This window comes from Dendropsophus ebraccatus, chromosome 5 (genome assembly GCF_027789765.1).
Source record: "Dendropsophus ebraccatus isolate aDenEbr1 chromosome 5, aDenEbr1.pat, whole genome shotgun sequence".
Classification (NCBI taxonomy): Eukaryota; Metazoa; Chordata; class Amphibia; order Anura; family Hylidae; genus Dendropsophus; species Dendropsophus ebraccatus.
In genome coordinates, this window is record NC_091458.1 from 3,250,035 (window position 1) to 3,277,351 (window position 27,317).

The 27,317-nt window shown below is 47.6% G+C and overlaps 1 protein-coding gene across 1 annotated transcript; it reads left to right on the forward strand.

Annotated features, from left to right (window-relative positions):
• The first annotated feature begins 8,000 nt into the window (after positions 1-8,000).
• LOC138793317 (homeobox protein 2-like) lies at positions 8,001-25,883 on the forward strand. Its single transcript, XM_069971841.1, has 6 exons — positions 8,001-8,008; positions 8,805-8,865; positions 18,396-19,307; positions 19,405-20,432; positions 24,998-25,336; positions 25,430-25,883. Exons 1-6 carry the CDS (start codon positions 8,001-8,003, stop codon positions 25,881-25,883), a joined length of 2,802 nt encoding a protein of 933 aa, XP_069827942.1.
• Positions 25,884-27,317: the final 1,434 nt, after the last annotated feature.

Consider the following 27,317-nt stretch of genomic DNA (forward strand, 5'->3'; position numbering starts at 1 on the left):
ATGCTCCTCCAGCCTCCCCAGCCCTGCTCCCCCGGCCTCCCCAGCCCTGCTCCCCCGGCCTCCCCAGCCCTGCTCCCCCGGCCTCCCCAGCCCTGCTCCCCCGGCCTCCCCAGCCCTGCTCCTCCAGCCTCCCCAGCCTTCATGTCTCTGCTCCTCCAGCCTCCCCAGCTCTGCTCCTCCAGCCTCCATGTCTCTGCTCCTCCAGCCTCCCCAGCCCTGCTCCCCCGGCCTCCCCAGCCCTGCTCCCCCGGCCTCCCCAGCCCTGCTCCTCCAGCCTCCCCAGCCTTCATGTCTCTGCTCCTGCAGCCTCCCCAGCCTTCATGTCTCTGCTCCTCCAGCCTCCATGTCTCTGCTCCTCCAGCCTCCCCAGCTCTGCTCCCCCAGCCTCCCCAGCTCTGCTCCTCCGGCCTCCCCAGCTCTGCTCCCCCAGCCTCCCCAACCTCCATGTCTCTGCTCCTGCAGCCTCCCCAGCCTCCATGTCTCTGCTCCTCCAGCCTCCATGTCTCTGCTCCTCCAGCCTCCATGTCTCTGCTCCTCCAGCCTCCCCAGCCTCCATGTCTCTGCTCCTCCAGCCTCCCCAGCCCTGCTCCTCCAGTTTCCCCAGCTCTGCTCCTCCGGCCTCCATGTCTCTGCTCCTCCAGCCTCCCCAGCCCTGCTTCTCCGGCCTCCCCAGCCCTGCTCCTCCAGCCTCCCCAGCCCTGCTTCTCCGGCCTCCCCAGCCCTGCTCCTCCGGCCTCCCCAGCTCTGCTCGCCCAGCCTCCATAGCTCTGCTCCCCCAGCCTCCATGTCTCTGCTCCTCAAGCCTCCATGTCTCTGCTCCTCCAGCCTCCCCAGCCCTGCTCCTCCGGCCTCCCCAGCTCTGCTCCCCCAGCCTCCCCAGCTCTACTCCTCCGGCCTCCCCAGCCTCCCCAGCTCTGCTCCCCCAGCGTCCCCAGCCTCCATGTCTCTGCTCCTCCGGCCTCCCCAGCTTTGCTCCCCAGCCTCCATGTCTCTGCTCCTCCAGCCTCCATGTCTCTGCTCCTCCAGCCTCCCCAGCCCTGCTCCTCCGGCCTCCCCAGCTCTGCTCCCCCAGCCTCCCCAGCTCTGCTCCCCCAGCGTCCCCAGCCTCCATGTCTCTGCTCCTCCGGCCTTCCCAGCTCTACTCCCGGGGGACGTTGGATTGCTCGGCCGGTTTTGTTATGCACAGAATATAGAGCAGGAGACGTCATTATCCGCAGAGATTTAATCCAGATAAAGTCCAGTTATATCGGATCAGCGACCCCCCCCCCCCCTGGCAGAGCCGTAAAAAGGGGGGACCCCGAGATACTGAACAGCCGAGCCATAATAAGGGGGGACCCCGAGATACTGAACAGCAGAGCCGTAATAAGGGGGGACCCCGAGATAGTGAGCAGCTGAGCCATAATAAGGGGGGACCCCGAGATACTGAACAGCAGAGCCGTAAAAAGGGGGGACCCCGAGATACTGAACAGCCGAGCCATAATAAGGGGGGACCCCGAGATACTGAACAGCAGAGCCGTAATAAGGGGGGACCCCGAGATAGTGAGCAGCTGAGCCATAATAAGGGGGGACCCCGAGATACTGAACAGCAGAGCTGTAATAAGGGGGACCCCGAGATACTTAACAGCAGAGCCGTAATAAGGGGGACCCCGAGATACTAAACAGCCGAGCCGTAATAAGGGGGACCCCGAGATACTGAACAGCAGAGCCGTAATAAGGGGGACCCCGAGATACTGAACAGCAGAGCCGTAATAAGGGGGACCCCGAGATACTGAACAGCCAAGCCATAATAAGGGGGGACCCCGAGATACTTAACAGCAGAGCCGTAATAAGGGGGACCCCGAGATACTAAACAGCTGAGCCGTAATAAGGGGGACCCCGAGATACTGAACAGCAGAGCCGTAATAAGGGGGACCCCGAGATACTGAACAGCAGAGCCGTAATAAGGGGGACCCCGAGATACTGAACAGCCAAGCCATAATAAGGGGGGACCCCGAGATACTTAACAGCAGAGCCGTAATAAGGGGGACCCCGAGATACTAAACAGCCGAGCCGTAATAAGGGGGACCCCGAGATACTGAACAGCAGAGCCGTAATAAGGGGGACCCCGAGATACTGAACAGCAGAGCCGTAATAAGGGGGACCCCGAGATACTGAACAGCCAAGCCATAATAAGGGGGGACCCCGAGATACTGAACAGCAGAGCCGTAATAAGGGGGACCCCGAGATAGTGAGCAGCAGAGCCGTAATAAGGGGGACCCCGAGATACTGAACAGCCAAGCCATGATAAGGGCGGACCCCGAGATACCAAGCAGCAGAGCCGTAATAAGGGGGACCCCGAGATACTGAACAGCAGAGCCGTAATAAGGGGGACCCCGAGATACTGAACAGCCGAGCCGTAATAATGGGGGACCCCGAGATACTGAACAGCAGAGCTGTAATAAGGGGGACCCCGAGATACTTAACAGCAGAGCCGTAATAAGGGGGACCCCGAGATACTGAACAGCTGAGCCATAATAAGGGGGACCCTGAGATACTGAACAGCTGAGCCGTAATAAGGGGGGACCCCAAGATAATGAACAGCCGAGCCGTAATAATGGGGGACCCCGAGATACTGAACAGCTGAGCCGTAATAAGGGGGGACCCCAAGATAATGAACAGCAGAGCTGTAATAAGGGGGACCCCGAGATACTTAGCAGAGCCGTAATAAGGGGGACCCCGAGATACTGAACAGCTGAGCCGTAATAAGGGGGGACCCCAAGATAATGAACAGCAGAGCCGTAATAAGGGGGACCCCGAGATACTGAACAGCTGAGCCGTAATAAGGGGGACCCCAAGATAATGAACAGCAGAGCCGTAATAAGGGGGACCCTGAGATACTGAACAGCTGAGCCGTAATAAGGGGGGACCCCAAGATAATGAACAGCAGAGCTGTAATAAGGGGGACCCCGAGATACTTAGCAGCAGAGCTGTAATAAGGAGGGACCTCAAGATACTGAACAGCAGAGCCGTAATAAGGGGGGACCCCGAGATACTGAACAGCAGAGCCGTAATAAGGGGGACCCCGAGATACTGAACAGCCGAGCCGTAATAAGGGGGACCCCGAGATACTGAACAGCAGAGACGTAATAAGGGGGACCCCTAGATACCAAGCAGCAGAGCCGTAATAAGGAGGGACCCCGAGATACTGAACAGCTGAGCCGTAATAAGGGGGGACCCCAAGATAATGAACAGCAGAGACGTAATAAGGGGGACTCCGAGATACTGAACAGCAGTGCAGTGATAAGGGGGACGCCGAGATACTGAACAGCTGAGCCATAATTAGGGGGGACCCCAAGATAATGAACAGCAGAGACGTAAAAGGGGGACCCCGAGATACTGAACAGCAGTGCAGTGATAAGGGGGACCCCAAAATACCAAGCAGCAGAGCCGTAATAAGGAGGGACCCCAAGATAATGAACAGCAGAGCCGTAATTAGGGGGGACCCCGAGATAATGAACAGCAGAGACGTAATAAGGGGGACCCCGAGATACCAAGCAGCAGAGCCGTAATAAGGGGGACCCCGAGATACTGAACAGCAGAGCCGTAATAAGGGGGACCCCGAGATACTGAACAGCCAAGCCGTAATAAGGGGGACCCCGAGATACTGAACAGCCGAGCCGTAATAAGGGGGGACCCCGAGATACTGAACAGCAGAGCCGTAATAAGGGGGACCCCGAGATACTGAACAGCAGAGCCGTAATAAGGGGGGACCCCGAGATACTGAACAGCAGAGCCGTAATAAGGGGGGACCCCGAGATAGTGAACAGCCGAGCCGTAATAAGGGGGACCCCGAGATAGTGAACAGCCGAGCCGTAATAAGGGGGGACCCCAAGATACTTAACAGCAGAGATGCTGTGCCAGCACCAGGTGGGCAGCTTACTCTTATGACTGAGACCCCCGGGGTGATGTTATATCGGAGGAGCAGCCGGTCACTTGCTGGGTGTTGTAGTGTGACGCCACTTCTATGGTGGATGGCTGAGATACAGCTGGACTTGGAGATGTTGTCACATGACGCCAGTGTCGGGTGGGCACACAGGTGTGATGGCACGTCTGCTATTATTTTATCGGGTCGGCTGTGGTCGGTGTCCTGCCGGGATACTACAGGGTCCCTTGTAGTCACGGATGGCCAGAGCGGTGTAATGACCCTCCCAGATAGTGGAACCCGCCAGCCACAGAAAGGGGGGAATGTCCCAAGGTTGCGGTGTGCGCAGTGTCGGAGGTGGCGAATAATCACAGAGTCTCTGGTTATAGCTGAGTTAGTTACTGCTTGTAAATGTGCAGCAGGTGATACAGAAGGGACAGGATGAGGTTATTTAGATAAAGTCTCTGAGACACCTGACAAAGTCCCAATACACACTTGATAAGAGAACGACCAGATCTGTAGGATAAGTGCAGTGTAGGATATAGTCGTGTTGGTTGAGTTGTGCTGAGTAATACGATAGAGTAGCAGAGAGGAGGATACTGTGAGAGTCTCAACCCATGTAGTACTGTGATCTGCCGGGAGGTTGGAGGATGAGGTAGAACACTTGTAAGAAGAAGAAGAAGAACACCTGTGCCGGTGTATTGAGCTTTACTTTAGTCTTCACACCACCTTATGTCCAACAGTGTCAGGTGACCCGTCCTATGAGGGTGACACAGGCCCCAGACCTTGTTACCTGGAATGAACAAAATGCTGAGGGTTCCCTGCTGACACCCACACTGTGAGATGGAGTTCCTAGGCTTACTGCAACTTTGCTCCAGTTCCTGGCTCCTTGGCTCTTGTGGATACTGTAATGCTCTGTGACTTCTCCTTGTCCACCGCATGGGTTGAGGTGATCTCTGGCTAGTCCTCTCTTAAGATGTTTTAACAGTGCATAGTGCTTTGGAGTGTTACTGGTGAAGAAGTGGGTAGCAGTGTACTGTCTTGCGTCCTTCCCATGCGGGGTACTTACTAAGACTGACCATGTCTTCCTGTCTCCTGGGTGACCCACTTCCTCCCCAGCGTGTATGGTGCGCTGTGAGTGGGTAAAAGAGTGTAACAGAAGAAGAAAGGAGGGAGATGATAGGAAAGAAGAAAGCAGAAATCCTTCTGGTTCACAGATTCTGGTCACACACAAACACAATAACCCTTTGCGATCCAGCTGTGCAGCTTCCATACACATATACATAATCTAGTGGTGAACTTTGGTACTACTTTCATCACCATAATAACACAATAAGTACAGACTTTTGCAAAGGGTGTAATGCAACTGCATCACCCCTAGTGGGACACCTCACACATAGCGCATCTAACTCTTATTACTGAGATACCCACACAGCGCACCTAACTCTAATTGCTGAGATACCCACACAGCGCATCTAACTCTTATAACTGAGATACCCACACAGCGCATCTAACTCTTATTACTGAGATACCCACACAGCGCATCTAACTCTTATTACTGAGATACCCACACAGCACATCTAACTCTGTTACTGAGATACACACAGCGCATCTAACTCTGTTACTGAGATACACACAGCGCATCTAACTCTGTTACTGAGATACCCACACAGCGGATGTCAGGACAGTACTGAGTGTAATAGGTCTAACAAGGGCAGAGATACTCCAGGGATGTAACGGACTCCGACATCCAGCGCACACCTCCACTTCTCTTTTCCTCCACAATAAACCAACAAACATATAGATGAGGACAATATCACATAAAGGGAGGAGGAAGAGGAGGAAGAGGAGGAGGCCATTGGTGGGCAGGTGTATAATGGGAAAGAGCAGGCCTAAACTATCTATCTCCATCTTAGAGAAGTCTTGTGTACAGAGAGGAGGAAGAGCAGGAGTCCTGTGTACAGAGGAGGAAGAGCAGGAGTCCTGTGAACAGAGAGGAGGAAGAGCAGGAGTCCTGTGAACAGAGAGGAGGAAGAGCAGGAGTCCTGTGTACAGAGAGGAAGAAGAGCAGGAGTCCTGTGTACAGAGAGGAGGAAGAGCAGGAGTCCTGTGTACAGAGAGGAGGAAGAGCAGGAGTCCTGTGTACAGAGAGGAGGAAGAGCAGGAGTCCTGTGTACAGAGAGGAGGAAGAGCAGGAGTCCTGTGTACAGAGAGGAGGAAGAGCAGGAGTCCTGTGTACAGAGGAGGAAGAGCAGGAGTCCTGTGTACAGAGAGGAGGAAGAGCAAGAGCCATTGTATCTAATCTTATCTGTGTGATAGTGATGGCCGTGTACACTGGGATGTATATACTGGTGATAATGGGGGATGTAGTTTCTGAATCTTCAGTATATGATTGTTCTGATCAGACACGTGTGATAGATCGCCCCTCCCCCTGATACATCGCCCCTCCCCCTGATACATCGCCCCTCCCCCTGATACATCGCCTTTCCCCGATACATCGCCCCTTCTCCTGATACATCGCCCCTCCCCCTGATACATCGCCCCTCCCCCTGATACATCGCCCCTCCCCCTGATACATTGCCTCTCCCCCTGATACATCGTCCCTCCCCCTGATACTTCGCCCCTCCTCCTGATACATCGCCCCTCCCCCTGATACATCTCCCCTCCTCCTGATACATCGCCCCTCCTCCTGATACATCGCACCTCCCCCTGATACATCGCCCCTCCCCCTGATACATCGCCTTTTTTCTGATACATCGCCCCTCCCCCTGATACATCGCCCCTCCCCCTGATACATCGCCCCCCTCCTGATACATCGCCCCTCCTCCTGATACATCGCCCCTCCCCCTGATACTTCGTCCCTCCCCCTGATACATCGCCCCTCCTCCTGATACATCGTCCCTCCTCCTGATACTTCGCCCCTCCCCCTGATACATCGCCCCTCCCCCTGATACATCGCCCCTCCCCCTGATACATCGTCCCTCCTCCTGATACATCGCCTCTCCCCCTGATACATCGCCCCCCTCCTGATACATCGCCCCTCCTCCTGATACATCGCCCCTCCTACTGATACATCGCCCCGCCTCCAGATACATCGCCCCTCCTACTGATACATCGCCCCTCCCCCTGATACATCGCCCCTGCTCCTGATACATCGCCCCTGCTCCTGATACATCGCCCCTCCCCCTTATACATCACCCCTCCTCCTGATACATCGCCCCTGCTCCTGATACATCACCCCTCCCCCTGATACATCACCCCTCCCCCTGATACATCGCCCCTCCCCCTGATACATTGCCCCTCCCCCTGTTAGATAAGTAACTCTTGGCAGTGAGGGGCACAGTCCAGTAAGTTTTGGACTCGGCTGGCGAGGCCTGCTACAGCTTTTGTTTGGCTGCAGACTGAAGAGGTTCTTACAGAGATTCCCACTAGTGCAGTGTCCACTTCTGCCATATCAGCAAGTATAGGTGGGTACTATGAGTGGCGCAGAGGTGTAGATGGGCACTATACTGGTACTGTGTGTTATAAGGAGTGCTGGGGGTGCTCCCAGTGAGGCAAAATCCACATTCACAATGATTGTAGTAAGAAGCAGCTGCAGCCACCATTCAGCTGAAGAACGTTCCTGTGTCCACAGAAACACATGCCAGCAGGGTGCGGACACCGCATGGAAGTGACATAGCGCTTCTGCAGGGTAGTCTACCCCTTTAAGAGCCGCTAGACGCATTGGTATACATCCTTACAACCATGTGTCAGGCCATCAAAGACTAACAAGCACAGGCTGTCACCTAGGAGAGCAATGTCTCCTGCTTCTTACTATAGTCATCCAAGTCCTGGTCAAGCACCTCCAGTCCAAGTCCACATACTGACAGACCCTACTGTACATTCTGCCAAACTATGGGCACTACAGATCCCAATACCACCAGTGAAACGGGCAACCCCTGAGGCGATGGGCCAACCCTCGGGTGGAGAATCCCTAAGGTCCACAAAATCCTCGCAACGGAAACCATGTACCTATCGTCCTGCATGCCACTGTGAGCCCGAATGGTATACCATATGAAGCCTTGGTAGACATTGGTTATCAAGTCCCAACCATTGACCGATGGTCAAGTGAGTGATGATACTGGACTTACTAATGACTCTAAAAGCGAGTAAGGGGGACCCTGTTATACAGAGAGGTTATTGGGAGCCCACTAGCCAGGTTGGGAACCATCACTTTACAGGAAGAGGCGTCATAGTTACTAAGACACATGGTAGCGCTGGCTCTGATGTTGTCTTGGGGGTGAATGTCATACACCATTGCTGATCTTGCTGATCTCTTGGAGGCATTGGCTCTCTTCCCTTTGCTTCTCCTTCTGATAAGAAAATGGTGGAAAATGCTCTCATTTTCTAACCGCTATGTGGAGATCTGCAAGGTTCGATAAGTGAGACAGTATTCTGGTGCAGAACACGTCCAGGAGTTGGGAACTATGATTATGAAGCTTACCTGGACCTATCAAAGGAAATGGTCATTCACTCATCGGAGCGGTGAGAAGCCTTGTTACTGTCCACAATGGAGGAGTGCCTGTCCGGTTAGTGAACCTGAGGGAATCTCCTGTGGACCTCCCAAAGTACCATGCAGTAGCCCACCTGTGAGCTGAATACAGAAGACATCTTGCCAGAAACCCTAAACTTTGCCAATGATCTGTCAGCAATGCTCCAATACAGAGACTAACACCCCATGGTGCTCTGAACTCAATGTAGGTGATGTTAATACCTCTGCTGACCACATCAATGAAGTTCTGAATGTTGCCAACAAACTTCACCAGGCCTTCAGCAAGCTACCCTTCTAGAACCTCCACAATCAGATCTCTGTGTCAGAGGCTGAAAATCTGACTACGTTTGGCCCGTTCCTGGTTGTCTCCAGACGGAAGACTCTTCAGAACGAGAGCTATGTTCTTAATGAGCTCCAAGAGTACATCCAAACTGTGAGGACCCCTAACAGACTGTGAAAGGCTCATCCAGACATTGAGCTTCACCGCTTATGGTGCCAAATTGTCTGTTCCTCTAGCAAGGTCTACTTTTAAGAAATACTCTGGACCCTGTCTCATCCCAAGACGTGATGCCAAACTCATCTTGGATGCCTATCATGACCAATCTGGACACTTGGGCATGCACAAGACAGAACTCACCATAAGAAGAGCATTCTATTAGGTATGAAGAGTCACTGTCATTAAAAATTTTTTTGCAGAAATCAATAGTTCAGGTGATTTTAAAAACTTTGTAATTGGGTTTATTAGGCAAATCTGCCATTATCTGCATTTAAAAAGTCTTTTCCCAGGCCCCCCCTCCCTTCTTTCTGTCATCCACTGCTCAGAGTCAGAAAATCTCAATCAGACGCGTCCTGTCTGTGCTATGGAGAGGGGAGGGGGGAGGAGAGATGGAGGAGAAATGTCAGCAGCAGAAAAAAGAGAACAAAGGATTACTCAGCGGGTGAGCTATTCAGAGTGCTATTCAGAGGTCTGAGAGGTCAGTGGTGACATCAGAGGTGAGAGCCCAGTGATGTAGCTTTAAATTAAATCTTTTATTGTCCTGTTTTGGTTTGTCATTTCCCTCTCTCCATAGGAGAACAATGAAGACAAGGGGAGAGCTTTAAACTGCTTTTTCATGGTAAAAATTCATTTTTCAGCTAATAAACATGATTACAAAGTTTCTTAAAATCGCCTGTACTATTGATTTCTGCAAAAAAAAATTTAATGACAGTGACACTTTAACTTCTTTCAGTTACTGCCCTATAAGTATTCGGGGGTCTGCTTCTTCTCAAAGGGGGAGTATGCAGTGTCCCAGAGCATGTGTCCCCTGCTCTTTTCTAACTATAGGTCGGTACTGTGTGTATGTATATGTTCTGAGACTAAGGTCTGTAGTATGCTACCCCTGCGACTTGGTGTCACTGCTTCTCAGTACACTCCTAAGGTTCAGCTGAAGTAAGAGCTATACATGGGTTAACCTTTTTTTGATTGATTATGTGTTTTGGCCTATCAAAGCCCTCCCCTCACACACACACAGAATTCAGATCCTGTCACAAGGTGGGTTTCCTCCAATCCTAGATCTCCCCATGGATATGGAGTAAAGTATGTTTCTGTCATGAATGTGCCTGTGCTGAACTCTGTGCGCCCCTTGGCTCATGCTAGGTGGCCAAGATGGGGGCTGATATTCAGAGTTTTTTTTTATGTTTTGTGCAGTGTACTGAACCCTGTTTGTTCAGCCCGCTTTGCCTGAGCTGCTCCTGGCTACTTCAGAGTTAACACTGCTGCTGCTTAGCTAGTCTGACTTATGGTTCTCCCTGCCAGTCAGGTTGCTCTTGCCCCAGGTGTTCTGATGGAGGGGGTCTGGTCCAATCAGCTTTGGACTGGACCTCTGGTCTCCTATATAGTGTGTGCCTGCCTACCTCTCACTGCCAGTCATTGAGCTTGTCTCTGCCTGCTTGTGCTATCCTCTGTGTTTATTTTGACCCTTTTGCCTTGTATTTCTGCCCCTGACCTTATTGCCTGACTTTGACATAGCTTATTGGATCTTGATTTGTACTGCGCTGCCCGATTGTTGTGACCCGGACTGTTGACTCTTCTTTATTGTGTTTGTCTTGCCTTGTTTTGTGTTCCACCTAGCCAGTACAGGGTCTGCCGCCCAGTTGCTCGCTGCCATCTAGGGCAGATTGTGGCAAGTAGGCAGGGACAGTGGGTGGGATTTAGCATAGGGTCCACTGTCCGTGTCCGCCATCTGGTCTGTCAGAGCAACGAGTCCTGACAGTTTCAGTTTAAGTTAGTCAGAACTGCCTACTCTGAGGAGGAGAGAGTGTAAACTAGTGAGGTTCCAGTGAGTGAGTTATCTAATTGTCAGGACGGGGCAGGAAGGGACCAGACACGACAGTGAGCCCTGACGCTAAACCCACCAACTGTCCCTACCTACTTGCCTCAAATGGTCCTAGGCGGCCGTGGACAACACCAAAGACGTTCCCTGCACTGAATATGTGCACACAGAACAAGACAAACACACACAATATGGGATAGTCAAACAGGCAGGGTCAGTACCAAACGGGCAGCGCAGTACAAAAAACAGTAACAATTGAATAGTCAAAAAGTCAAAGCAAGAGGTCAGGTAACAAAATTGAGCAAGGAGAGGGATTAGGTACGGGGATCACAGCAACAGGCAGGGGGAGCTGGAATCAGGGTATGAAGCCTAATAGCCAGCTCTGAGAGACTGCCTCAGCTTTCTTTTATGCTGACCAAGAGCCGGGTCTGGATCCTCATTGGATCTGGCTAGAACAACCTTAGTGGTGTGAAAGAGATAGGGGATAACTTTATCCTTTCAATCAAGCCAGCAGTTAGCTAAGGGCACTATTCCAGCCGAGACCTTGCTGCAAGTCGCTAGTGTTCCTGAAGGGTCACCCCGTTGGCTAGCTTACCTGGATTTGTGGCCTGCATCCCTGATCATATGTTACTCAATGCCAACAAGACTGCCAAGGCAGACGTTCATCCCTGTTGAAGCAGGTATTTTTCTATCGCCACTCCCATATTGGTCAGATCCCTCTCTCGTTGAGAACCTTTGGGTCTGGATAAGCCCCCTTACCTCTAGTAACTACATTGCACAACACTAAAGACGGCAAGTGTATTATCTACTGCACCTTTTAAACTTGTATTCAAGAGACTGCGGACCCTGCATTGTACTACAAGGTTTTCTCCAGTAAAGTCTTCACCTGTGTAGGCTAGAGAAAAAGAGAACAAAGAGAGCGCTCCATGTGCAGGACCAGTTGCAATGGGATGGACAGAATTCCAGTACCGGAGTGAAACCGGCTCCCCTCTCACCTGGCTGAGTTGTGCAAGATGGAGGCCCAACTCTCCATGCGTATCCTCAGGAGGGGAACCAGTGTGCAGCCGTCCTGCAAACCCCTCGCCAGGGCCGTAACAAGAAGCAGCAGGATGAATAGGCGCAGCTACTCCCAACAGATGATGTAAAAAAAATTACTTTATTAAAATAATAAAAACATGTATAAAAGTCTCAGCATTACGCCTTTCTAGACCGGACTGGTCTCTTCATCAGATGCTTAGTTAATACAGTGGGAAGTAGCCATATTTAAATCCAACAAGAGGATTTTACCTGTGTAGGTTACTGCTGCACCTGCCATACACCGGTGCTATTACAATCCTGGGGCGAGCAAACCTGAACCCCAGTGAGGAGGCCAGGAATAAGCGGCACTGGTGATTCTGTGTGAGGAGCATTCATCATGCGGACAGCCGCTCCGCCAGGGTTCCTGGTGTGTAAACAATTGCTCAATATATTTACACGAAGAAAATAAATGAACCCGGAGCTGAGAGAATTCCTGCCGGACAGAGAAGGCGAGATAATGGGAGAAGCAACCCTGCGTTATATCATTACTGTTATAGCTGTATATTATATTATTACTATTATAGCTGTATATTATATCATTAGTATAATAGCTGTATATTATATTACTAGTATTATAGCTGTATATTATATCATTAGTATTATAGCTGTATATATTATATTATTACTATTATAGCTGTATATTATATCATTAGTATTATAGCTATATATTATATCATTAGTATAATAGCTGTATATGATATCATTAGTATTATAGCTGTATAATATATCATTAGTATAATAGCTGTATATTATATCATTAGTATTATAGCTGTATATTAGATCATTAGTATAATAGCTGTATATTATATCATTAGTATAATAGCTGTATATTATATCATTAGTATTATAGCTATATATTATATTATTACTATTATAGCTGTATATTATATTATTAGTATTATAGCTGTATATTATATCATTAGTATTATAGCTGTATATTATATTACTAGTATTATAGCTATATATTATATCATTAGTATTATAGCTGTATATTATATCATTAGTATTATAGCTGTATATTATATCATTAGTATAATAGCTGTATATTATAGCATTAGTATTATAGCTGTATATTATATCATTAGTATTATAGCTATATATTATATTATTACTATTATAGCTGTATATTATATTATTAGTATTATAGCTGTATATTATATTATTAGTATTATAGCTGTATATTATATTACTAGTATTATAGCTGTATATTATATCATTAGTATTATAGCTGTATATTATATCATTAGTATAATAGCTGTATATTATATTATTATTATTATTATTATTATTATTATTATTATTATAGCAGCTGTATATTATATCATTAGTATTATAGCTGTATATTATATTATTACTATTATAGCTGTATATTATATCATTAGTATAATAGCTGTATATTATATCATTAGTATTATAGCTGTATATTATATTATTAGTATTATAGCTGTATATTATATCATTAGTATTATAGCTGTATATTATATTATTATTATTATTATTATTATTATTATAGCTGTATATTATATCATTAGTATTATAGCTGTATATTATATTATTACTATTATAGCTGTATATTATATCATTAGTATAATAGCTGTATATTATATCATTAGTATTATAGCTGTATATTATATTATTAGTATTATAGCTGTATATTATATCATTAGTATTATAGCTGTATATTATATTATTATTATTATTATTATTATAGCTGTATATTATATCATTAGTATTATAGCTGTATATTATATTATTATTATTATTATTATTATAGCTGTATATTATATCATTAGTATTATAGCTGTATATATTATATTATTAGTATAATAGCTGTATATTATATTATTAGTATAATAGCTGTATATATTATATTATTAGTATTATAGCTGTATATTATATCATTAGTATAATAGCTGTATATTATATTATTAGTATAATAGCTGTATATATTATATTATTACTATTATAGCTGTATATTATATCATTAGTATAATAGCTGTATATTATATTATTACTATTATAGCTGTATATTAGATTATTAGTATTATAGCTGTATATTATATCATTAGTATTATAGCTGTATATTATATCATTAGTATAATAGCTGTATATTATATTATTAGTATAATAGCTGTATATTATATCATTAGTATTATAGCTGTATATTATATCATTAGTATAATAGCTGTATATTATATTATTAGTATAATAGCTGTATATTATATCATTAGCATAATAGCTGTATATTATATCATTATTAGTATAATAGCTGTATATTAGATTATTTGTATTATAGCTAAATATTATATTATTAGTATAATAGCTGTATATTATATTATTAGTATAATAGCTGTATATTAGATTATTTGTATTATAGCTAAATATTATATTATTAGTATTATAGCTGTATATTATATCATTAGTATAATAGCTGTATATTAGATTATTAGTATTATAGCTGTATATTATATCATTAGTATTATAGCTGTATATTAGATTATTACTATTATTAGTACAATAGCTGTATATTATATTATTACTATTATAACACAACACAATGAAGTGGGATAATGTGGTCAGCTCACCTCATGTTGATACTGGTATGACTTGTGATCCCGCAATGGATATAGGAGGGTGCACGGAAGATTCAGCGGCGGCCAGCCGTTCAGGTAAGTGATACGAATCCAAGTAAAGTGGAGGAATCCAGCACTCGTTTCTCTGGAGTGCTGGATTCATCTATTACTATTATAGCTGTATATTAGATTATTAGTATTATAGCTGTATATTAGATTATTAGTATTATAGCTGTATATATTATATTATTAGTATTATAGCTGAATATTATATTATTAGTATTATAGCTGTATATTAGATTATTAGTATTATAGCTGTATATTAGATTATTATTATTATAGCTGTATATCATATTATTAGTATTATAGCTGTATATTATATCATTAGTATAATAGCTGTATATTATATTATTATTATTATAGCTGTATATTATATAATTAACTAGAAAATGTAACCGGCGCTGCCCGGGTATAAAGTGTTCTAAGGTGCCCAGGAGGCCAATCTAAAGGTATTGTTTCATCTGAGCTAATCAGTTGAATTAGTGTATACCTGTAGTGCATAGTTGGAGGGGTTCTGTATACCTACAGTGTATAGTTTTTAGGGGTCTCGCATATCTGTAGTGCATATTTGGGGGGGGCTGTATACCTATAGTGTATAGTTGAGGGAGGTCCAGTATACATGTAGTGTGTAGTTGGGGGGGGCTGTATACCTGTAGTGTATAGTTGAGGGAGGTCCTGTATACCAATAGTGTATAGTTTGGGGGGGGGCTGTATACCTGTACTGTATAGTTTGGGAAGTCCTGTATACCTGCAGTGTATAGTTGGTGAAGGTCCTGTATACCTGTACTGTATAGTTCGGGGGTCCTGTATACCTGTAGTATATAGTTGGTGCTGTATACCTGTAATGTATAGTTGGTGGAGGTCTTGTATACCTGTAGTTTATAGTTTGAGGGTCCTGGATACCTGTAGTGTATAGTTGGTGGAGGTATTGTATACCTGTAGTATATAGTTCAGGGGTCCTGTATACCTGTAGTGTATAGTTTGAGGGTCCTGTATACCTGTAGTATATATTTGGTGGAGGTCCTGTATACCTGTTGTGTAAAGTTTGGGGGTCCTGTATACCTGTAGTATAGAGTTGGTAAATGTGCTGTATACCTGTAGTATAGAGTTGGTGGAGGTCCTGTATACCTGTAGTGTATAGTTTTGGGGTCCTGTATACCTGTAGTGTATAGTTTGGGGTCCTATATACCTGTAGTATATAGTTGGTGGAGTTCCTGTATACCTGTAGTGTATAGTTTTGGGGTCCTGTATACCTGTAGTGTATAGTTTTGGGGTCCTGTATACCTGTAGTGTATAGTTTGGGGTCCTATATACCTGTAGTATATAGTTGGTGGAGGTCCCGTGCACCTGTATAGTTTTGGGGTCCTGTATACCTGTACTGTCCTGTATACCTGCAGGATCGTATTTACCATTAGGCACCCACGGTCTGGTGCCTAGGGTAGCACCTTGCAGAGGGGCAGTACCCTCCCGTTCAGACTTGCCAGAAAATCTGGTGTCTTTTCGAGGGGGGGGGTAAGGCAGTATTGGTCAGGTCTGGTATAGCGGTGTTATCTAGTCCCAGTATGGTGGTATTGGTCAGGTCTGGTATGGCAGTGTTATTCAGTCACAGTGTGTCGGTATTGGTCAGGTCTGGTATGGCGGTGTTCTCCAGTCACAGTATGGCGGTATTGGTCAGGTCTGGTATAGTGGTGTTCTCCAGTCACAGTATGGTGGTATTGGTCAGGTGTGGTATGACAGTGTTATCCAGTCACAGTATGGCGCAATTGGTCAGGTCTGGTATAGTGGTGTTATCTAGTCACAGTAAGGCGGTATTGGTCAGGCCTGGTATGGAGGTGTTATCCAGTCACAGTATGGCGGTATTGGTCAGGTCTGGTATGACAGTGTTATCCAGTCAGTCTGGTGGTATTGGTCAGGTCTGGTATGGCGGTGTTATCCAGTCACAGTATGGTGGTATTGGTCACGTGTGGTATGACAGTATTATCCAGTCACAGTGTGGTGGTATTGGTCAGGTCTGGTATGGCAATGTTATCCAGTCATAGGATGGTGGTATTGGTCACGTGTGGTATGACAGTATTATCCAGTCACAGTGTGGTGGTATTGGTCAGGTCTGGTGTGGCGGTGTTATCCAGTCACAATATGGTGAAATTGGTCAGGTCTGGTATGGCAGTGTTATCCAGTCACAGTATGGTTGTATTGGTCAGGCTTGGTGTGGCGGTGTTATTCAGTCACAGTATGGTGGTATTGGTCAGGCCTGGTGTGGCGGAGTTAAATGTGACCCCTGGAGCTATTACCTACCAATCCTGATGCTAATTGGTGAGTGAAGATGCGGCATCTTCAGGTTTAGTGCTTAGGGCAGCAGCAGCAGCAGCTGGTAATACAGCCCTGTATACATGTACTGTATAGATGGAGTAGGGGGCCCTGTATACATGTACTGTATAGATGGAGTAGGGGGCCCTGTATACATGTACTGTATAGATGGAGTAGGAGGCCCTGTATACATGTACTGTATAGATGGAGTGGGGGGTCCTGTATACATGTACTGTATGGTTGGAGTAGGGGGTCCTGTATACATGTACTGTATAGATGGAGTAGGGGGTCCTGTATACATGTCCTGTATAGATGGAGTAGAGGGCCCTGTATACATGTACTGTATAGATGGAGTAGGGGGTCCTGTATACATGTCCTGTATAGATGGAGTAGAGGGCCCTGTATACATGTACTGTATGGTTGGAGTAGGGGGTCCTGTATACATGTACTGTATAGATGGAGTAGGGGCCCCTGTATACATGTACTGTATGGTTGGAGTAGGAGGTCCTGTATACCTGTAGTGGGGTCTACCAGTTATTTCTGTGGATGTTGTGAGGCAGCTTCCCCAGCAACCATTAAGATTCCAGCTCCCTGTGAAAATGAAAGCAGTAATTCTATTGGTTGCTAAGGCTCCCAACTGCCATTACTGCTGGAGAGCTGCAGCTAATTATATCACCTGTGTGTGCAGTGAGGAGATTTTCCCATTCATCTCTATGGGGCGCTCTTCCCCCTCCCCTCCTGTACATCTGGCGGGGACGGGACCTAATGTATCTGTGGGCCAAATTTGGGGTCAAATGGTTAAGGCGTTTGGAAGTCTATACGGGACAGACAGACAGACTTTCATTTTTATTATATAGATATTATAGCTGTATATTATATCATTAGTATAATAGCTGTATATTATATTATTAGTATTATAGCTGTATATTATAAATTAGTATTATAGTTGTATATTATTAGTATTATAGCTGTATATTATAAATTAGTATTATAGTTGTATATTATTAGTATTATAGCTGTATATTATATTATAATTATAGCTGTATATTATATCATTATTAGTATTATAATTGTATTATTATCATTAGTATTATAACGGTATATATTATATTGTATCATTATTTTTATTATTACTGTAACTGTATATTATATTATTATAATAAGTGCAGAGAAACCACAATGATAAAGATGGAGAAGAGCAAACACTAAGGTGGACAGGAATCAGGTGGCGCACAGGGCATTTTCTGTCACAGAGGCGAGGAGGGGGTGTAACGGGAGGGGGGGGGGCAGGATGCAGAGGGGGCGCGGATGATGGGAAAATGGAAGTGAAACCTACGCCAGCTCTGAGCTGCAGCGGCAGGCGACCCCCAGGTGGCTAAACCTGGCTTGTCTGGCTAGCAGCTGGAACCAAGATAGCAGCCACAGGCAGGAACCACAGGTAGCTAGAATCAGGGACAGCAGGAACCACAGGAGAGCTGGGACCACAGGTAGCTAGAATCAGGAACAGCAGGAACCACAGGAGAGCTGGGACCACAGGTAGCTAGAATCAGGAACAGCAGGAACCACAGGAGAGCTGGGACCACACACTATGGAGAGCGTGCAGAAGCTAACGCATGAAGGCAACGCGTTTCTAGGCTACAAAGCCTCTTTTTCAAGCCAAATGCATCAAAAAGATCCACCAAAAAGAAGCATCTTCCTCTCACAGTCTTCATCGCCAGGATTCCCTTAACAGCGTAGATAGCATCGGACTTACTGGAGAAACTGTTGAGTTCTGCATCATCTCCAACAACCGCAGCTACCACCAAAACACCTCCAACAACCACAACTGCAGCTACCACCAAAACACCTCCAACAACCACAACTGCAGCTACCAACGCATCACCTCCAACAACCACAACCGCAGCTACCACCAAAACACCTCCAACAACCACAACTGCAGCTACCACCAAAACACCTCCAACAACCACAACTGCAGCTACCACCAAAACACCTCGCACAACCACAACTGCAGCTACCACCAAAACACCGCCAACAACCACAACTGCAGCTACCAACGCATCACCTCCAACAACCACAACCGCAGCTACCACCAAAACACCTCCAACAACCACAACTGCAGCTACCACCAAAACACCTCCAACAACCACAACTGCAGCTACCAACGCATCACCTCCAACAACCACAACTGCAGCTACCAACGCATCACCTCCAACAACCACAACTGCAGCTACCAACGCATCACCTCCAACAACCACAACTGCAGCTACCACCAAAACACCTCCAACAACCACAACTGCAGCTACCACCAAAACACCTCCAACAACCACAACTGCAGCTACACCGTGACACCTCCAAAAACTACAACTGCAGCTACCAACGCATCACCTCCAACAACCACAACTGCAGCTACCCCTGTGACACCTCCAACAACCACAACTGCAGCTACCACCACAACACCTCCAACAACCACAACTACCAACGCATCACCTCCAACAACCACAACTACCACCACAACACCTCCAACAACCACAACCGCAGCTACCCCCGTGACACCTCCAACAACTACAACTGCAGCTACCACCAAAACACCTCCAACCACAACTGCAGCTACCATCAAAACACCTCCAACAACCACAACTGCAGCTACCATCAAAACACCTCCAACAACCACAACTGCAGCTACCACCAAAACACCTCCAACAACCACAACTGCAGCTACCACCAAAACACCTCCAACAACCAAAACTGCAGCTACCACCAAAACACCTCCAACAACCACAACTGCAGCTACCCCGTGACACCTCCAAAAACTACAACTGCAGCTACCAACGCATCACCTCCAACAACCACAACTGCAGCTACCCCTGTGACACCTCCAACAACCACAACACCTCCAACAACCACAACTGCAGCTACCACCACAACACCTCCAACAACCACAACTGCAGCTACCAACGCATCACCTCCAACAACCACAACTGCAGCTACCACCACAACACCACCAACAACCACAACTGCAGCTACCACCACAACACCTCCAACAACCACAACTGCAGCTACCACCACAACACCAACAACAACCACAACTGCAGCTACCACCACAACACCAACAACTGCAGCTACCACCACAACACCTCCAACAACCACAACTGCAGCTACCACCACAACACCTCCAACAACCGCAACTGCAGCTACCGCCGCATTACCTCTAACAACCGCAGCTACCGCCGCATCACCTCCAACAACTACCCTCTAACAACTACAACTGCAGCTACCCCCGTGACACCTCCAACAACTACAACTGCAGCTACCACCACAACTGCAGCTACCACCACAACACCAACAACTACAACTGCAGCTACCCCCGTGACACCTCCAACAACTACAACTGCAGCTACCACCACAACACCTCCAACAACCACAACTGCAGCTACCACCACAACACCCCCAACAACCACAACTGCAGCTACCACCACAACACCTCCAACAACCACAACTGCAGCTACCAACGCATCACCTCCAACAACCACAACTGCAGCTACCACCACAACACCAACAACAACCACAACTGCAGCTACCACCACAACACCAACAACTGCAGCTACCACCACAACACCAACAACAACCACAACTGCAGCTACCATCACAACACCAACAACAACCACATCAAGGTGGGGGTAGTAGTATGATCATAGGGCAGGAGGATGAAGGGGGGAGTAGTATGATGATGGAGGATGAAGGGGGGAGTAGTATGATGATGGAGGATGAAGGGGGGAGTAGTATGATGATGGAGGATGAAGGGGGGAGTAGTATGATGGAGGATGAAGGGGGGAGTAGTATGATGATATGGGTAAGGTGGTCTCTGAGGCTAACAGTATTATTGAGTGTCTGAAGCTGGCAGTATTAGGCCGTCTGAGGCCTATACTATTAGGGGGTCTCTAACACTTGGCTCCCCATATGTCACCACCACTAAGACTGGCACTAATACATGTTAGGGTATGTTCACACTGAGTAAAACAGGGGGAATTCCACGGTGGAACTCTCCGCTAAAGAATCCCGCCTGTCTCATTGTCCCATAGCCTGTTTATGGGAGAGCGCACGCTCCTGTCACTTTGAGCGGAGAGCGGCGGCTGCGGAGGAGTGCGCGCTCTTCCATAGACGGGCTATGGGACAATGAGACAGGCGGGATCCCTTGACAAAGCTTGTTTAGCGAAACGCAGCATTGGGTGAGTGGTCTTACCGGGCGGAACATATTCTGGTCACCAGAGGTCTAAGTACACTTTTTTGCATTACTTTCTTACGCTTGTCTTTTTCTTAGATTATATTCCTTTGTACATTTTTGCATTGGTAATCTTTCTTTGTATTTTTTAGCTGCACTCGCAGATCACTTCTCTATACATATATATATTTATCTACAAAAGATTTAAGCCCTTTATGAGTATATTGTTTTCCTAGACTTATACACCTTGATACCTCCTGTGATTGGGTGACATATCATCAATTTAATTGCTATACAGAGTATATATTATCTCATCTGCCTTGTAAGCCATCCGATGCATGTATTGTATTATTTTCATGCCTCCTGGTTTTTAATATGTTTTAAATATATATTCTTTTTTTCTATATGTGACAATAAAGTATGGATTTAATATATTGATTTGGGTGTACTGTCTAGCATCATTTTTTGTTGTAGGAGATACAGGCGGGATTCTGTAGCGGAGAGTTCCACCGCGGAATTCCGCCTGTTTTACTCAGTGTGAACATACCCTAACATGTATTAGTGCCAGTCTTAATGGTGGTGACATATGGGGAGCCAAGTGTTAGAGACCCCCTAATAGTATAGGTCTCAGACTGCCTAATACTGCCAGCTTCAGACACTCAATAATACTGTTAGCCTCATAGACCACCTTACCCATATCATCATACTACTCCCCTCTTCATCCTCCATCATACTACTCCCCCCTTCATCCTCCATCATCATACTACTCCCCCCTTCATCCTCCTGCCCTATGATCATACTACTACCCCCCTTCATCCTCCAGACCCTCCATCATCATACTACTACCCCCCTTCATCCTCCAGACCCTCCATCATCATACTACTACCCCCCTTCATCCTCCAGACCCTCCATCATCATACTACTACCCCTCTCATCCTCCTGCCCTATCATCATCATAGTACTACCCCTCTCATCCTCTTGCCCTTCCATCATCATACTACTACCCCTCTCATCCTCCTGCCCCTCCATCATCATAGTACTACCCCTCTCATCCTCCTGCCCTTCCATCATCATAGTACTACCCCTCTCATCCTCCTGCCCTTCCATCATCATAGTACTACCCCTCTCATCCTCCTGCCCCTCCATCATCATAGTACTACCCCTCTCATCCTCCTGCCCTTCCATCATCATACTACTACCCCTCTCATCCTCCTGCCCTTCCATCATCATACTACTACCCCTCTCATCCTCCTGTCCCTCCATCATCATACTACTACCCCTCTCATCCTCCTGCTCCTCTATCATCATACTACTACCCCTCTCATCCTCCTGCCCTTCCATCATCATAGTACTATCCCTCTCATTCTCCTGCCCCTCCATCATCATAGTACTACCCCTCTCATCCTCCTGTCCCTCCATCATCATACTACTACCCCTCTCATCCTCCTGCTCCTCTATCATCATACTACTACCCCTCTCATCCTCCTGCCCTTCCATCATCATAGTACTATCCCTCTCATTCTCCTGCCCCTCCATCATCATAGTACTACCCCTCTCATCCTCCTGCCCCTCCATCATCATTAGTACAACCCCTCTCATCCTCCTGCCCTTCCATCATCATAGTACTACCCCTCTCATCCTCCTGCCCTTCCAACATCATACTACTACCCCTCTCATCCTCCTGCCCTTCCATCATCATACTACTACCCCTCTCATCCTCCTGCCCTTCCATCATCATACTACTCCCCCCTTCATCCTCCATCATCATACTAATCCCCCCTTCATCCTCCTGCCCTATGATCATACTACTACCCCCCTTCATCCTCCAGACCCTCCATCATCATACTATTACCCCTCTCATCCTCCTGCCCTATCATCATCATAGTACAACCCCTCTCATCCTCCTGCCCCTCCATCATCATAGTATAACCCCTCTCATCCTCCTGCCCTTCCATCATCATAGTACTACCCCTCTCATCCTCCTGCCCTTCCAACATCATACTACTACCCCTCTCATCCTCCTGCCCTTCAATCATCATACTACTACCCCTCTCATCCTGAATCTGCCGCCTGAGGTGGAATCCTCATTTCGCCTCATGGCAGAAGCGGCCCTGACTGCAGCTACCACCGCATCACTTCCAGCAACCATAACCACAGCTACCACCGCATCACCAACAACAACCACAACCACCACTAATACCGCCATACCTCCAAAAAACACAACCACTGCGATACCTCCAACAACCACAGCTACCACCGCATCACTTCCAGCAACCATAACCACAGCTACCACCACATCACCAACAACCACCGCTAATACCGCCACACCTCCAAAAAACACAACCACTGCAAAACCTCCAACAACCACAGCTACCACCGCATCACCAACAACCACAACCACCGCTAATACCGCCACACCTCCAAAAAACACAACCACCGCGATACCTCCAACAACCACAGCTACCACCGCATCACCAACAACAACCACAACCACCGCTAATACCGCCACACCTCCAAAAAACACAACCACTGCGATACCTCCAACAACAACCACAACCATCGCTAATACCTCCACACCTCCAAAAAACACAACCACTGCGATACCTCCAACAACCACAGCTACCACCGCATCACCAACAACAACCACAACCACCGCTAATACCACCACACCTCCAAAATACAGAACCACTGCGATACCTCCAACAACCACAGCTACCACCGCATCACTTCCAACAACCACAGTTACTACCGCAATACCTCCAACAACCACAACCACAGCTACCACCGCATCACCTTCAACAACAACCGCTACCGCCGCATCACCTCAAACAACCACTACCACAGCTACCACCGCATCACCTCCAACAACCACTATCACAGCTACCACCGCATCACTTCCAGCAACCATAACCACAGCTACCACCGCATCACCAACAACAACCACAACCACCGCTTATACCGCCACACCTCCAAAAATCACAACCACTGCAATACCTCCAACAACCACAACCACCGCTAATACCTCCACACCTCCAAAAAACACAACCACTGCGATACCTCCAACAACAACCACAACCACCGCTAATACCGCCACACCTCCAAAAAACACAACCACCGCAATACCTCCAACTACCACAGCTACCACCGCATCACCAACAACAACCACAACCACCGCTAATACCGCCACACCTCCAAAAAACACAACCACTGCGATACCTCCAACAACCACAGCTACCACCGCATCACTTCCAACAACCACAGTTACTACCGCAATACCTCCAACAACCACAGCTACCACCGCATCACCTTCAACAACAACAACAGCTACCGCCGCATCACCTCAAACAACCACTACCACAGCTACCACTGCATCACCTCCAACAACCACTATCACAGCTACCACCGCATCACTTCCAGCAACCATAACCACAGCTACCACCGCATCACCAACAACAACCACAACCACCGCTTATACCGCCACACCTCCAAAAACACAACCACTGCGATACCTCCAACAACAACCACAACCACCGCTAATACCGCCACACCTCCAAAAAACACAACCACTGCGATACCTCCAACAACAACCACAACCACCGCTAATACCGCCACACCTCCAAAAAAAAACACAACCACCGCGATACCTCCAACAACCACAGCTACCACCAACAACAACCACCGCTAATACCGCCACACCTCCAAAAAACACAACCACCGCGATACCTCCAACAACCACAGCTACCACCGCATCACTTCCAACAACCACAGTTACTACCGCAATACCTCCAACAACCACAACCACAGCTACCACCGCACCACCTTCAACAACAGCTACCGCCGCATCACCTCAAACAACCACTACCACCGCATCACCTCCAACAACCACTATCACAGCTACCACCGCATCACTTTCAGCAACCATAACCACAGCTACCACCGCATCACCAACAACAACCACAGCTAATACCGCCACACCTCCAAAAAACACAACCACTGCGATACCTCCAACAACCACAGCTACCACCGCATCACTTCCAACAACCACAGTTACTACCGCAATACCTCCAACAACCACAACCACAGCTACCACCGCATCACCTTCAACAACAACAGCTACCGCCGCATCACCTCAAACAACCACTACCACAGCTACCACTGCATCACCTCCAACAACCACTATCACAGCTACCACTGTAACACCTCCAACAACCACAACTGCAGCTACAACCACATCACCTCCAACAACCACAACTGCAGCTACCACCGCATCACCTCCAACAACCACAACTGCAGCTACCACCGCAACACCTCCAAAAACCACTACCACAGCATCACCTCCAACAACCCCAACTGCAGGTACCACCGCGACACCTCCAACAACTAAAGCTGCAGCTACCACCGCATCACCTCCAATAAACACTACCACTGCGACACCTCCAACAACCACAGCTACCATCGCATCACCTCCAACAACCACTACCACTGCTACCACCTTATCACCTCCAACAATCACAACTTCAGGTACCACCGCGACACCTCCACCAACCACAAGTGCAGCTACCACCGCCACACCTCCAACAACCACAGCTACCACCGCATCACCTCCAAAAACCACAAATGCAGCTACCACCACCACACCTCCAACAACCACAAATGCAGCTACCACCACATCACCTCCAACAACCACAACCGCAGCTACGACCGCATCACCTCCAACAACTACAAATGCAGCTACCACCGCATCACCTCCAACAACCACAACCGCAGCTACGACCGCATCACCTCCAACAACCACTACCACAGCTACCACTGCATCACCTCCAACAACCACAGCTACTACCCCGACACCTCCAACAACCACAGCTACCACCCTGACACCTCCAACAACCACTACCACAGATAACACCACATCTACAAGAAAAAACACAGATTTGGTCAGGTCACCTACAACACCATTCACACTATGCAGGAGCATGTTGCTGTTGCTGAAATTGCAAACACCCAAAACCACAAAAAAATTTGCAACATCTCACCACTAATGGCAAGATACAGACCCCATACAGATATAAAAATCACTAAAAGAAGCCACACACAGATAATTACCATTACAACTAACCACCACCACTGATACCCCGGATAACACTGCAGCTATCACCACAGATAACATTACTAACACCTCTGCTGCCACCAACTACCACTGCTGCCCCCAACCACCACTGCTGCCACCAACCACCACTGCTGCCCCCAACCACCACCAACCACCACTGCTGCCACCAACCACCACTGCCGCCAACCACCACTGCTGTACCAACCACCACTGCTGCCACCAACCACCACTTCTGCCGATAACAACTATCACCATCTCCACCACTGCAGCTTCCATCCTTTTCACCACAGCTAATAAAGCTACCACCACCGTCATAGTGCCCAGCACAACCACTACCACCAACCACCGCTACAACAACCACTACCATGGCTACCAGCACCATCAACAACCACCCCTAACAACAACAACCACCCCTAGTACATCCACTACTGCAGCTACCACCACCAGGCGCCCTCTACTAATTGTTGAGGTGACTCCTAGGTGTAAGTGAGGTGCTCTCTACATGTTTGGGATACACCATGAAGTTCTTGGTGAGGCGCCCTCTAGTGGTGGGGAGGTGTTCTATAGTTGTTGGTGAGGCGCCCTCTAGTGGTGGGGAGGTGTTCTATAGTTGTTGGTGAGGCGCCCTCTAGTGGTGGGGAGGTATTCTCTAGTTGTTGCTGAGGCGCCCTCTAGTGGTGGGGAGGTGTTCTATAGTTGTTGCTGAGGCGCCCTCTAGTAGTGGGGAGGTGTTCTATAGTTGTTGGTGAGGCGCCCTCTAGTGGTGAGGAGGTGTTCTATAGTTGTTGGTGAGGCGCCCTCTAGTGGTGGGGAGGTGTTCTATAGTTGTTGCTGAGGCGCCCTCTAGTGGTGGGGAGGTGTTCTATAGTTGTTGGTGAGGCGCCCTCTAGTGGTGGGGAGGTGTTCTATAGTTGTTGCTGAGGCGCCCTCTAGTGGTGGGGAGGTGTTCTATAGTTGTTGGTGAGGCGCCCTCTAGTGGTGGGGAGGTGTTCTATAGTTGTTGGTGAGGCGCCCTCTAGTGGTGGGGAGGTGTTCTATAGTTGTTGGTGAGGCGCCCTCTAGTGGTGGGGAGGTATTCTCTGTTGCTGAGGCGCCCTCTAGTGGTGGGGAGGTATTCTCTGTTGCTGAGGCGCCCTCTAGTAGTGGGGAGGTGTTCTATAGTTGTTGGTTAGGCGCCCTCTAGTGGTGGGGAGGTGTTCTATAGTAATAGCCCTATAAACAGTTTATTCC